General features: G+C 38.6%; 1 protein-coding gene across 4 annotated transcripts in view; it reads right to left on the bottom strand.

The window, feature by feature from the left end:
- Positions 1–11,963: 11,963 nt before the first annotated feature.
- Positions 11,964–15,501, bottom strand: part of LOC119502886 (collagen alpha-1(XIV) chain-like) — a 209,276-nt gene continuing 205,738 nt past the window's right edge. For 2 of the 4 annotated variants that reach the window (XM_037794158.1, XM_037794154.1), the window contains one exon: positions 11,964–14,686. In XM_037794158.1, the coding sequence (XP_037650086.1) occupies positions 14,412–14,686 (275 nt within the window). In that variant the 3' untranslated portion in view covers positions 11,964–14,411. Of the gene's footprint in view, positions 15,419–15,501 lie in introns of all 4 variants that reach the window. The other 2 variants (XM_037794155.1, XM_037794156.1) reach the window with 2 other exon arrangements.

Genomic DNA, 15,501 nt, shown 5'->3' on the forward strand with positions numbered 1-15,501 from the left:
GCTAGTCAGGAGTTCATTCACAGTCAAATACACTCAAGCAAACTGCTTATTTTACCACAAAACACACCGTCTTTATGCTCAGATGTGGTGCATTTAGAGGCAAGCTGAGGAAAATGATGCAGGGCCTTTGAAACAGAAACGACGCCACAGCCAGAGCCATCTTTGCAGAAGAGTTGTCTGCAACTGGAAGCTCTTGCCAGCGTCTCCAGAATACACAATCAGGTAATGTTGCCAGGCAAAAGTGCCAGCTCTAGCCAATAAGCAGAGTTTTGGCCAACATTGCTTAGCAACAAAAGTTAAAAACTGAACCACTCAAGGCTTAAAAATAGTCTTTAAAACAGTAATCAACAGCCGTCAGTGTCACAAATTTCTGCAGATAAAAAGCTTCGGGGGCAAGAAGTGCCCTCCTGGAAAACCAAGAAAGTGAAAAGAAAAGTTTGGCTCCTGCTCTGATTCTGCATTAATTAATAACAATTAAAGATCTATTTTTACTCCCTAATACGATGAATCAACACGTTCTCATCCCAACTCGTCAGATACTGATGCTTTTCCCCTGATTGTTTCATATTGACGAGGATAGGTTTACCTTGTGGATAATGGAGAACCCGGTGCGTCTCATACCGACACTAAAGGGGGCCTTGTGCGTCTGTATCTAATGCAGACGACCATGACACATTGTCGCTGTTTGACGCCCTCGGATTGACAACGGGCTGGATGAACGGCTTATAGAACAATGGGTCCCTGGACCCTTCCTACAGAGACGCAAGTACCCAGACTCAAAGGCAACACGATTTCTTGTTGTTTTGTGTCGTTTTGAGTCTCTTTGGGGTCATTTTCTATTTCCCTGTAGTCAGTTTGAGTGCCTTAGTGATTGTTTACATCTCTTTGTGGTCATTTTTCATCTCTTTGTAGTCAGTTTCAGTCTTTGTGGTCTTTTGTATCTCTTTGTAGTTGCTTTGCATCTCGTTGTGGTTGTTTTTCTGTCTCTGTAGTTGTTTTGTGTCTCTTTGATTTTGTACTGTATCTGTTTGTAGTCAGTTTGAGTGGTTATTTATGTCTCTTTGTGGTCATTTTGCATCTTTGTGGTCAGTTTGAGTCTCCTTGTAGTCCTTTAGTATCTCTTCGTAATGGTTTTGTATCTATGTGTAGTGGTTTTGTATCTATGTGTAGTGGTTTTGTATCTCTTTGTAGTTGTTTTGAATCTCTTTGTAGTTGTTTTGAATCTCTTTGTAGTTGTTTTGTATCTATTTGTAGATGTTTTGTATCTCTTTGTAGTTGTTTTGTATCTCTTTGTAGTCCCTTAGTATCTCTTCGTAATGGTTTTGTATCTATGTGTAGTGGTTTTGTATCTATGTGTAGTGGTTTTGTATCTCTTTGTAGTGGTTTTGTATCTCTTTGTAGATGTTTTGTGTCTTTTTGTAGTTGTTTTGTATCTATTTGTAGAAGTTTTGTGTCTTTTTGTAGTTGTTTTGTATCTATTTGTAGAAGTTTTGTATCTCGTTGTAGTCCTCTGGTATCTCTTCATAGTGGTTTTGTATCTCTTTGTAGTTGATTTGTATCTATTTGTGTTGGTTTTGTGTCTATTAGTAGTGGTTTTATGTCTTTTTATGGTAGTTTTGTATCTCTTTGTAGTGGTTTTGTATTTCTTTGTGGTCATTTTGTATCTTTTCGTGGTTGTTTCGTGTCTATTTGTAGTGGTTTTGTGTCTCTTTGTAGTGGTTTATTATCTCTTTGTGGTCATTTTGTGTCTCTTTGTAGTGGTTTTGTGTCTATTTGTAGTGGTTTTGTGTCTATTAGTAGTGGTTTTGTGTCTCTTTGTGGTCATTTTGTATGTCTTTGTACTTGTTTTTGTACTGACTTTCCAAAAAGAAGTCACTCCAAACAGAGGCCCCCTGACCTCTTGGGCCCCTGGGCCTGTAAACCCATTCAGTAGTCTCTCCGTGTCTAAAACATATTCAAAATGGTGACCTCTCACACGGTGAGGAAACAGAGAAAACAGAGTCTCTATGGTGGCCCAGGACATCAAAAAACAGAATTAGAAACAAAGACTCAGCAGAATCAAACCGCAGGAATCACTTATTTTTGTTTTTAATCTCATTCACTCATTACATCATGTGACCATTTGAATTCTGCAGTCCACAACAAAAAAGGGAAAATGTGTGACACATACTGGGAGACAATTTGTATATTATTGTGGTTCAAAATCATATATCTGTAAAAAGAGACATAATAAATAGGGATATCAGAAATACAAAAGAAGGCTTTTATCAGGTTTTCAATCACACAGCGGTCGTGAAAGTTGAATGTAACTGATGTTAACTTTTAAATTGCAAATGGAAAAGTAAAAACAGCACAACATGCTGCAGTCGTGTGGTTTTTCTTTTCTGTCTTGTGACAGCAGCGCTTGCAGCCGCTGGCCTCCTTCCTGCAATTAATCAAATGAAGCCGCCTGAAAAGGAAAAAAAAAACACAAAAGTCATTATTTGGTGTCACAGTTCAGCAAACTGTGGCGGGGTGTCAGTGCCGAGAGGCTGTGGGGGAGGGGAGGCTTTCTCACTGGTTTTAGGTTTTAATAAAACTGTATCTGTAACAGTATAACAGGGAGGTTTGACAAACAAGTAGTCTGGTTATTATTCAGTTTATTGTACCATAAAAACAATATGGTTTAAATACAGGGATTACAATAAAGAAACACAATAAAAACATAAGAAATCACTACAAATTAAAACATAAGGAGGAATATCTGCTGAGATGACCAAACAGGGAGTTAAGAGTTTGTGCAACAGTGCAGAAAAAAACCCTTAAAATACATCACAGAGAGGTTTTTATCATCCAATAAAGACCATCAGAGACGGATCAATAGAAAATGTGTCAGTCTCAATACTAACAGCACTGAGTGAGTGTGTGTGTGCGCGTGTGTGTGTGTGTGTGTTATTAGCTGTTAAAGATGCAGCTCAGAGGGTTTATAGCACAAACATTTTAAACCAATGCATCAGTGAGGAGTTGATGCAGTCATTGATAAATCGCAGTGACTCAGCAACAATTTCACCAGCTGACTCCAAGCTTTTATAACTCACTATGTGTCTCAGAAGACTGTAATGATCTCAGATCTTCTACTTAAGGAAAACAACTAATACCATGATGTAGAAATACTCCGTTACAAGAACCTCCTGTCGTTTTTTTTTCGTGATTTCAACAAAATCTAAACAGTCTTCTAATATTTGGATAAAAAGACTAAAGTGTTCAGTATGCTTGAATCAAAGTAAGTTCAAGGACGTGTCTGACCATGTTTCAAGAGCAGATATAAATACCTGTTCTGAATGGCCTCGTCCTGGCTGCATCCCACGGCCTCCTTGATCTCTCGCCAACAACTCTGCGTCTTTTGTGTGTCTTTGTCGTCTCGACGCCATGAATAAAACAAATGGAGATAACGTAACGCATTTTCAGACAGTCTGTCCTGGAAGACATTCATAGTCAGTGGTAGACTTTCTGAAGGGCAGGGGTAAAAAAATAGCTGCATGTGTTGGAGCACCAGCACACAGAAGGTTTTTAAGCATGTAGAGCACCCTAGAGGGTACTTTATCACGTTTTCTCCACTGGATGGTCACCCTAGAGAGCCCTGCATCACGTTTTCACCACTGGAAGGTCACGCTAGAGGCCCCTGCATCGCGTTTTCTCCACTGGAAGGTCACGCTAGAGGGCCCTGCATCGCGTTTTCTCCACTGGAAGTGATCCCTAGAGCGCCCTGCATCGCATTTTCTCAACTGGGGGGAACCCTAGAGCGCCTTGCATTGTGTTTCCTCCACTGGAGGGTCACCCTAGAGAGCCCTGCATCGCGTTTTCTCCACTGGAGGGTCACCCTAGAGAGCCCTGCATCGCGTTTTTTTCCACTGGAGGGTCACCCTAGAGGGCCACACATCGCGTTTTCTCCACTGGAAGGTCACCCTAGAGGGCCCTGCATCACGTTTTCTCCACTGGAGGGTCATCCTAGAGCGCCTTGCATCACGTTTTCTCCACTGGAAGGGTACTTCATCGCGTTTTCTCCACTGGAAGTGAACCCTAGAGCGCCCTGCATCACGTTTTCTCCACTGGGAGGGAACCCTTAAGCGCCCTGAATCGCGTTTTCTCCACTGGGAGGGAACCCTAGAGGGCACTTCATCATGTTTTCTCCACTGGAAGCGCACCATAGAGGGCCTTGCATCACGTTTTCTCCACTGGAAGGGCATCCTAGAGGGCACTTCATCATGTTTTCTCCACTGGAAGCGCACCATAGAGGGCACTTCATCATGTTTTCTCCACTGGAAGCGCATCCTAGAGGGCCTTGCATCGTGTTTTCTCCACCTGAAGGGCACCCTAGAGGGCCCTTTATCGCTCCCTGCCCCCTCTTGACTTTTCAGAAAGTAAAAATGGAGGTTGGTGGGAATTCGGTCATTGTTCAAGAGATATCCTGTAATGAACTTAACTGTTTGGACATTGTGACCCCGTGGTGGCGCTAGAAATGAAAAGTCAGGCGATCAACAACCTTAATAGGATTTATTCTCTGGGGACTGTGAATTCCTAGATTTAAATGATTTCACTGCGGACCAAACTGTTGTTGTGATCATCTGTATTCAGCGGACATAAATCAATCTGTCAGTGCATATTTTTCATTAAATATTTGGAGATTAGGCGGATCTGAATATTGTTGTTTTGCATCCTGCATGCCACCGAGGAGAACAGTGGTGTGTATGTGTGTGGTTTTTATCACCATCACCATCATAACAGAGCTGTCGCAGACTGGCTGCTGTACTGACTGTAATGTTATACAGTATACATGGAGGTTAGGAGCTCTGGCTCTGGGCCTTCGAGGCAGCGCCGCACTGCTGACATCGACTTTGCTGACTTTGTGTGTCGGCGAGAAAGTCAAAACCTTTTTTCGAGGGTATCAGAGCCAAAACGCCTGAGAGTCTTTGAGAGGTTTTTTGAACATTACAGCATGTAAACATGTTCTAGTAGAAACACAAAATGTAAGTATGAACCTGAAAATGAGCACGATACGGGACCTTTAAAATGTTAAAACAGCTTGCCATACCGGCCTGGTGCTCTGCGGTCCTCATCGGTAGTTTATTCATCATGACGAGGAGGACGAGACACAAACATCATTGTTAATTCAGAGCGAGGCAGAAGTTTATCAGATATTGTGTGAGAGAGAGAGAGAGAGAGAGAGAGAGAGAGAGAGAGAGACGAAGGGTTCATTGTTTTCTGCTATTTACTTGATTTTTATGAACAGGACCTTTTTTCTTTATTATCTCATTATTACTTGACGCTTTGGCAATATTGTCTTTGTTACACTCCCAATAAAAATAAAGCATATTGAATTGAATTGAGAGAGAGTTTTTTCTGCTCGGCTGCCTCGTCTCTGTTTATGTGTTTATTCAGATTCAGAGCTGCTTCGCCTGCTCTGCATAATAACATCCAACTCAAACCTTTGGGCTCATTTACACACAGATGAATGTTTGTAAAGCAACAGTATCGGTACACAGAGGTGAGAGGTGAGGAATCTGGCTGTGAAATCTCATAACTCCCTCCTGTCTTTGAAGGAAAACCTTCATAATTGTGTCCCTGTCGCTCCTGATTTAACTCACCGACGTCCTTGCTGAGATTGGAGGACGACGCCAAAGCGGCTATAATCAATAATTTAATAACAAACACAGCATCTGTCTGTCAAGAATATCACCTCAATGTCTATTTAGTAGCTGCTCTGAAGCTTTCAGTCGTATCACATGATCTTCATCAACATTTTCTAAGGACGTTCTCTACGTGGACTTTGACCAGGATGGACAAGAAGTCCCTCAAGTGCTCAGAAAAAAATGGAGATTTGAAGTGTGACAACTGCTGATGAAGATCATGTGATGGGATCAAAAGCTCCAGAACATCTACTGAACGGATCTTGAGTTGAAATAGTTGTTTTGTCAAGTAGAAGAAAGTATGTGTATCTGAACCTCCCCCCCTCCTCCTTTCTCTGTGTGCATGTTATAATATATAATATAATAATAGAAGTCTTTCTTCTAAACCATCAGATGTTCAGATGTTGAGTTCACATGACACCATATTTATCTATTTATTTATTTACTTATTTATTTATTTATTTGTCAGTCTGAATCTTCAGCTTCAGTCACATGGATTGTATTTCACAGTGATTCTGATCTAATCTAATTAGATTTGGCAGATTTGGACCCAAAATGTGAACCACATGTGTCGGATTAAAGCTTATTTATCTCCGGTTATAAATATCACACACAGCGTCTGATTCAGAACGTCACTTTCATTCTCTTCATTCCTGCACTGGAAACGTACAGACAGCTGCGTCTTTGTGCACAGACGTACAGAAATGATGTTTAGATGATTTTCACTTCATTTGATTAGGACTCATGTCATTTAACAATACAATAAATGTCTGCTTCTTATCAACACATACATTTATATACTTATACCACATTATTTCTAATTTACTCTTATTTTTGGTCATAATTAGACATGTTGGGATGTCCAGCCTTCTGTAAAAAATGATGATAGTTTGAAGTAAAAAAAATCAAAAACAAATCAAAATCTTCTTCAGGGAGAGGAGAGCAACGGGACTGATGGGAAATGTAGTCTTAATTTGGAGAGGTGTTGAACCGTGGTTGCATAAATTAGTGTTTCTCTTCTCATATTGCCGTAAATTAACAATAAAAACTGTATTTTTGTATTGATGTTTTTATATATTTTATATTAGCTGTTCAGTATTTATTTTATTTTTTAAATATTTCTGTTGTTTTACAAATTGATTCTGTCTCCCTGTTTAGAGTATGGATTATGGAATTAATGACAATAAATTCTACCATGAACTTTTGTCATATTTTTATAAAAATCTATTAAGAGAGTGTATTTGAGCGTGCACGTTAAATAGTACTTAATACCAGTCTGAAAATTAACGTTTCTCTGCCTTCTCTGTTTAAAAGTTCGTTTCACCTCAGAAGTGTATCAGAGGTAAAAAATAAATAAATAAATATGGAGACAGAAAAGTGGGTAATATTCAAAGAAAAAACTCATCAGTTATGAGAAAAAAACAGGATATACTCTGAGATTTAAGAGGTAAATTTATGTGAAAAAATCACGAATTTACGAGAAAAATAAAATTAAATATTGCTTAAAAATGTTATGTTTTATATATGTATGTATATGCATATAAAATATTAAGTCAATATTCTATTTAATTTTTTTAATATACATATATTATTATTATTATTATTATTATTATTATTGTCATTTTCATTATTATTATTATTATTGTTATTAACATTATTATTATTATTATTATATTTATTTTAATTTCTAATGCTGATGTTGTTTTCTTTTGTTTACTCATTTTGTTTATTTCTAAGCTCATTACTTAAAATTGGTTTATAAAACTTTTGTAATTATGAACTGTGAATTGCATATATGAAAACAATATTGAAAAAAGGGGGGAAAATAAAGTATATAAAAAAATAAAAAATAAAATAAAAATATATATGTATACATATAAAAATGTTATGTGTGCAACAATAAACTGTTAAAATAACTTAACTTATAGCATTATTATTATTATTCAGTGAACAATATTAATTATAATTTCATGGTTAACAGTAAAATAACTAATAACTTAGTCTAATTAACTATTAATTCACCATTTATAAATGATGGTTATTATAAAGTGAGAAAAGGGCTGAAATGAAGCAAGTTATATTATATGTTATACGTCACCTTCAGCACATGAGGGCAGCATTTAGTCGGTGTAGAAGCAGAGCGCTCTTAAGCTGTTAATAAACACAGCTCAGAGTGAAAGGTCAAAGGTCACTGCAAGGAGAAGAGAGAGAGAGAGAGAGACAGGTAATATTCATTATGTACTGAGTTTTTTTTTATCAGCTCTTCATTTGTTCTGTAATTCCAATAAAACTCATCAAATCCAAACAAAGAGAAGCAACATCTGGTGCTCACGCTGTAATTTAACTGGAGAGCAAATTATAATCAACCTCATCAGAACTTAAGAGCCGTAATCACTGTGTTTAACCACTCAGAGCTCTCGTGATGATGTCACTGTGTTTAACCACTCAGAGCTCTCGTGATGATGTCACAGTGTTTAACCACTCAGAGCTCTCGTGATGATGTCACAGTGTTTAACCACTCAGAGCTCTCGTGATGATGTCACTGTGTTTAACCACTCAGAGCTCTCGTGATGATGTCACAGTGTTTAACCACTCAGAGCTCTCGTGATGATGTCACTGTGTTTAACCACTCAGAGCTCTCGTGATGATGTCACAGTGTTTAACCACTCGGAGCTCTCGTGATGATGTCACTGTGTTTAACCACTCGGAGCTCTCGTGATGATGTCACTGTGTTTAACCACTCGGAGCTCTCGTGATGATGTCACTGTGTTTAACCACTCGGAGCTCTCGTGATGATGTCACTGTGTTTAACCACTCGGAGCTCTCGTGATGATGTCACTGTGTTTAACCACTCGGAGCTCTCGTGATGATGTCACTGTGTTTAACCACTCGGAGCTCTCGTGATGATGTCACTGTGTTTAACCACTCGGAGCTCTCGTGATGATGTCACTGTGTTTAACCACTCGGAGCTCTCGTGATGATGTCACTGTGTTTAACCACTCGGAGCTCTCGTGATGATGTCACTGTGTTTAACCACTCGGAGCTCTCGTGATGATGTCACTGTGTTTAACCACTCGGAGCTCTCGTGATGATGTCACTGTGTTTAACCACTCGGAGCTCTCGTGATGATGTCACTGTGTTTAACCACTCGGAGCTCTCGTGATGATGTCACTGTGTTTAACCACTCGGAGCTCTCGTGATGATGTCACTGTGTTTAACCACTCGGAGCTCTCGTGATGATGTCACTGTGTTTAACCACTCGGAGCTCTCGTGATGATGTCACTGTGTTTAACCACTCGGAGCTCTCGTGATGATGTCACTGTGTTTAACCACTCAGAGCTCTTGTGATGATGACAGGCTATCACAAATGTCCATGCTTCAAACCAGCTGGTATCTATGAGGTTTTAAAGGGGCAGTCAGTTATATTTAAATGTCTTTTTACACTGAATAACCATTTTTCAGTGGTAGTCTTGTCAGTTTTGATGATATTGACCCTTTCTAAACATTTTGCCCTCTTTGGAACTAATCGGCCACAAACGTATAGCTCCTCCTGGACCAAAGTTAACCCTCTGATATAAATAATAAAAATAAATAAATAAATAAATAAATAAATAAATAAATAAATAAATAAATAAATAAATAAATAAATAAATAAATAAATAAAAAGAAATACTATTAAATGAAAGCAATTAGAGAGCTATACTGGGGAGGCATTCAGATTTATAAATGTGTATGTGCACGAGATATGTGTGTTTATTATTTATATAAATGTTATTCATTATGTATTTTTTTTACGTGTTTTTTATTTTCTATAAATTTTTCTTTATTATTTTAATCATGACTTTGAATGTATTTTATATTTTACTTTACTCATAATAATAATAATAATGATAAATAATGATGATAATAATAACAATAATAATAATAACTATTATTATATAATTAAAGTATATTTGATACAAAGATAGGTTCATTATCCATTATATATCAAATCCACATTTATTTTCTATAATTATTAATTTCTTATGTTATTTTATTTAATTTATTTGTCTGGTTTAAATATTTTTTTCAAAAAAGCCAAAAAAGCCTTTAACTAATAAAAAGAAAATCTTTGAAAAAAAAGTGTTGATGACACCAGTAATACGTTATAATAACCGCCATTTATAAATGGAATAATATAATAATAATAATAATAATAAATTAATATTTAATACAAATAGTTATTTTTTTATTGTTAACAAACAATAAATTGATAATCATTAATTTTTACTAATTATTAGCAATGCTATAATTAATGTTATTTTAACAGTTTATTGTGCACATATTATAAACATTTTTTATACTATATATATATATATATATATGACATAATATACCGACTCTATTACGACTACTTTCGACAGTTTTTTTGAGCATTGTCTTTGGTTTATTTTAGTTCAGGCCAGTGTTTGCAAGTATTTCTATTGAGTTTACAAGTGTGTTTTTTTAGTGTGAAATGTTCGTCTTTGCTACAGAAATTGCTTTAACGTGACAATAAAAGAGAGAGAATAAAAGGGAAGGTAAAGCAGAGAAACAGAGAGAGAGATGTTTTTTTTTTATGTATTTTATGTCCGTGGATGCAGCGTCTCCCAACGACCTGTGATTTATGATGCAGCCTCACAGTTTACGAGTCTGAACATGAACTCTGAGCTGCTGACTGAGAGTCCAGACTCCTGCTGTGACTTTAACATGCTGATTCCAGCTCAGTAAACATCACACGTCACATAAAAAGCGAACACGGCCGAGGAGCTGCAGGAAGTTTTGTTTCGCCCGAGGGTTAAAGAGGAGGAATCCTCCTTTAACTACTGATCAGCGTCCTCAGTGGACGAATGAACGAATGATCATTTATTGGTCCTAGCTCCTCTAATTAGATCTTCCTCCTCCAGCTCTTCTTGCTTTTAACCTCTTGGACCTTTAATTCCCCGTCCAGTTTCCTCTCTCAACTACTCTATAATTATTAAAGCTGCACTTTTACATCAAGTAGAAATAATCTGGATGTCATTTTAAACGTGTTTCCTCTAGTTCATATATTTTGTTTATTTAACGTTCTGTACGTTTGAATAGAAGCTCACTTTTAGGACAATTAGAGGACTGATCGGCCTCGAATTATAGATCACATCTGGATCTGGGATTCCAGCCCAGTCGCACAGCAGTTCGTGGAATAGTCACGAAATTTAATGTATTGATTAATGTAAATAGAGACGAATTTCACATTTTTTTTGTGATGGTCAGCATGAAATCAGTTCATATGTAATCCACGTAATTCTGAACCGGGAAGTATAAAAAGCGGCGAACGCAGAACACTAGACTCTCACCCTGGAAAACGCTGTTTGTGTCCCGTGTGAAACCAGAAGTCATCGTTGATTTATTTGTCATGTAACTTCCGTATTTAAGTTACAGCACTTCCTGTGTTATTTAAACCAAAACCACCATCTTTTCCTAAACCTAAGTAAGTTGTTTTATTTTGAAAAGACCGGAGCAGAAATTGACAAGTGCGTCGTCACGTGTTGCTGGACATTTGTAGGAAAACGCATGAAAAATACGTTGTTGAAAGTCGTGCTGAGCGTCACAAAAAAAAGGGAAATCTGTGTCTATGTACACGAATCAAATAGATTAAATTTCGTGACTGTTTCACGAACTGAATTTAGAGGCGGCCTGACATAAAAACATGAGGGATAAGGGACTGTAATTAGTAAATAGTAGTGTATATAGAGGGACATCCTATTATAGCAATAAAATACAAATTACAACACAGTCACTTCTTCTTTCAGTATTTACAACTTTGAGTTTCATCAATAAAACACAGCGGTCACATGACCAGAGCACAGCCAATAGGAACGCTCTCTCTGAAATGACCTGTGATTGGTCAAAGTCTCCCGTCACGGGTTAGATGTTCTAAAGCCTGAAAACAGAGCCATGAGGAGGAGCAGAAGTCTAGTTTCCTCTCAGAACACTTGAATTACAATCTTGTTTGAGGATACGTTGCAGGAGAAGATGACAGAGAGGATGGTGTTTAGTGAGCAGGAAGGTTCTTATTGGCGGTCGGTAGTTCAGGTTTAAACTGTATTTAGAAGTCGGTCTGAGGTGTGATGTCGGACTCGGCGCTGCAGCTCACCTGCTGGTTTCCAATCAGCTTCATGCAGCTCCGCAACGCTCCGGAGTCCGTCTTCCTGCTCAGTCCCAGTTTAATTAGCGCTGAGTCACATCACCTGCTGAGCAACAGCAACACAGTTTAACACCAAACAGTCCACACAGACAGACGGTTGTAACTTGAGTTTTATTGTTCTGAGAAAATCAATAACAAGTAAAAAATAGATTACTTCCATGATTTCATTCTTTAAACCGGCCGGAGGCCTGAAGGCCTGTTTCTACTCCTCGCTGACCTGAAGGCCTCAGAAACTCTGACGGTTTCCAAGATCTTTGGAAAAGTTTAAAAGTGTGATTGAATTTTTTGGGCAAATTAGTTCACTCTGAAAGAGAAAACATCATGTCCACAGGGTGGATAAACAAATAACAGGACTTCCCTTTATATAACTGATCTCCAGCTGTGAAACTAATTTAAGAAATTGAACGTATAATAAAGTCACTTCAACTTTGAATGTTGTATTTCTGTTATCAGATCAGTTTCTGCATAAAATATGAAAAATGAATCCAAAGAGCTTCGTGCTGGAACAAGATGACGTTCCAGTTCAACTTAAATTAGCTTCATAATAAATGTTAAAAATGGAGGCAGATCAATCGAAGACAAAACCAAAATAAAAATAAGAAAACAGATTGAAAATAAATTCATCTTTCCCTTCTAATCTCTGTTTAATTGTCTCTCCATCGACGACAACACGACCAAACAGCTTCTGTCGGTTACAACGAGATCCAGAAACCTGACAACTAAAAATACATTTACTAAGAAATATAATAACTCTCAACTCTTACATCAGCTTTTGTTTTCTTTTCATCAACCTTCTCAAATACACATCAGTCTGAGTTTAATACTGAAACAATAACAACAACAATAAAAGATCTTTATATGCAACAGTAAAATGAGTCTATGGCTCTATGAGATTAAAAATATCATACATCACATGATAAATGGAAAACATGCAAAACTTTATATAAATAAACGTTTGTTTGTTTCAGTTGTGAAGATGGAAACGACCTGGTTGCAGAGTTTAGGAGCCGTTAAAACAAACACATGAAGGTTAAAGAATCAGAGTTAAGACGCAGGTTTAATCTGTGTTTCAGGTCCAATCATTTATAGATTTTATATCTTTTATAAAATACATTTTCCATTTTTAATTGATGTAGTTTACAGTCCCTCCACTCCAGTCACAGTGAGACTTGAGATTTGTCAGTCTTGACCTGGGACTTTATTTGGGACTTGTCAGTCTTGACTAGGGACTTTATTTGGGACTTGTCAGTCTTGATGTGGGACTTGATTTGGGACTTGTCAGTATTGACCTGGGACTTAATTTGGGACTCGTCAGTCTTGACTTGGGACTTTATTTGGGACTCGTCAGTCTTGACTTTGGACTTGACTTGGGACTCCTCAGTCTTGAGTTAGGACTTGATTTGGGACTCGAAAGTCTTGACTTGGGACTCCTCAGTCTTGAGTTAGGACTTGATTTGGGACTCGTCAGTCTTGAGTGAGGACTTGATTTGGGACTTGTCAGTATTGACTTGGGACTTTATTTGGGACTTGATTTGGGACTTGTCAATCTTGAATTGGGACTTAATTTGGGACTTGTCAGTCTTGATTTGGGATTAATTTGGGATTTGTCAGTCTTGAATTGGGACTTGATTTGCGACTCGTCAGTACTGACTCAGGACTCGAGTGCAAAGACTTGAGACTTATTTGTGACTTTGCAAAGAGCACATTAGGACTCATTTAGGAAACACACCTCAAAGTCTAGTTAAAGTTAGATTTGGGACTTGATTTGGGACTCACCAGTCTTTTCTTGGGACTCGAGTGCAAAGACTTGAGACCTACTTGTGACTTGCAAAACAATGACTTGGTCCCACCTCTGGTAATCTCTACACACCTTCGAGGTACAGCTAGATTACATTTTCCAGTTTTAACTGATGTATACAATTTTAAATGTTATGTGTCATGATGTTTTCTGAGAGCTCTGCGGTCCTAAAAAGTTAAAGGTTGAAGTGAAGCGTTAAAGATATAAAAACATAAAGAAGTGACAGCGTTGCTCGTTCGTTTACTGTAACGTGTCTGTAACGTGTCTATAACGTGTCTCTTGTGTATAAATGCTTTGCTGCATTTCTTCCAGAATATTCTCGCAGGACGATCAGGAGGCACTTTAACCAAACAGCAGAGCTGCAGCCTGAAAACAGGACCGGCTACTTTCCTCTAATCTGATGACAAAATGTTTGAGAACCTTTGACGTGTTGACGTGTTGACGTGTTGACGTGTTGACGTGTTGACGTATTGACGTGTTGACGGAGCGGCGTCTTTTATATAAAACCAGTTTAGCTGAAGACAAAAAATAACAAAAACAACATAAACCTGTTTTCTTGACGTTAATTCAGAAGCATAGATGAGTTGAAATAGTCCCGACCTGATAACCCCCCCCCACCCCGTCCCCTCGACAATGTCCTTAAGAAATCCTCTACATCAGGCACTTGTTGATTAGTCCGTAACGGCTCCAAACCGCCCAATCAGAAACAGCGAGCGGCCCTCCGTCCTCCAATCGCCTCCTCTCATTTAATTAGTCCGGGCAGCGTCTTCGCTACTCTCTTTAGTCTCCTCTTCGGCCCGACTCTCCCCTCCTCTCCCTCCACGCTCCGGGAGCTGCGGCGAGACGGGTCGTCCTGGGCGAACGCCGGGTCATGGGGCGCCACGGGCCGCGGGGCCGGGTAGTTGGGCTCGTAGTAGCGGTAGGGGTCATCCTCCTCTGCCTCGCCGTAGTTCTGGAAGACGTTGGACGGCAGTTGGACTGCGGGGACAGCGCCGCGGTCAATGACATCCTCACCCTCTGCGTTTGCCAACCAACCAGGCAGCGAGGCAGCCAGATAGGCAGAAAGTCAGTGAGAGCCCCAAAACAAAGATGGACGACCACCGCCACCATCACCACAGGAAGCAACGTTTTGGATCGGTTTGTTGGGGTTTGATTGGGTTAGTGAGACGGGAAGAGGGGACGGGATGAGAAGGAAGGAGCAAGAGAAACAGAGGGACAAGGGTTACCAAGGGTTACCAAGGGTTGCCGTGGGTTACTGAGTCAGGGTTACCAAGGTTACGGACTGAAAGCAGAATTAGAGGGAAGGATAAATTTAGGATCAACAACTAAGAACTAAAAGTTAAAATAAGCAAATAAGTTGTATGAGTTTAATGTGAGAAATTTTGTGCAAATTAATTATTAGATTTATTATCTGTTAATTATGACGGCGTATTAGGGACATTGTAGGTAAAAAAATAAAAAAAACAATTACAGAGCCGGGGGAGGGGGTAATATTCTGAGAAAAACTTGTTTTTTAAAACTACGCCGTCGTAATTAATTCACATTCAAATTGTTACAATTAAAGCTTTCAAGTGGTATTTTTCAAATTAAAGGTATCTAAGGTTAAAACAACGTGCAAAATATTTTCATGAGTTGTCGTGCAAATGAACTTTTAGGACTTTTTTAGAAGAGTTTTTTTGTGTGTTACAGGAGTTTATGTTAAGTCAGTGAATCCTGTGGTTTAAAAAAGAGGCACCGGATGATCGTAATCTAGAAGAAAAAGTCAGGAGAGGACGATCAGTGCGAGTTCATGGTACAACGTCTGGGCTCAGCTCTGTTCAGACAGTTAAAGG

The sequence above is a fragment of the Sebastes umbrosus genome, chromosome 15, assembly GCF_015220745.1.
Source record: "Sebastes umbrosus isolate fSebUmb1 chromosome 15, fSebUmb1.pri, whole genome shotgun sequence".
Classification (NCBI taxonomy): domain Eukaryota; kingdom Metazoa; phylum Chordata; class Actinopteri; order Perciformes; family Sebastidae; genus Sebastes; species Sebastes umbrosus.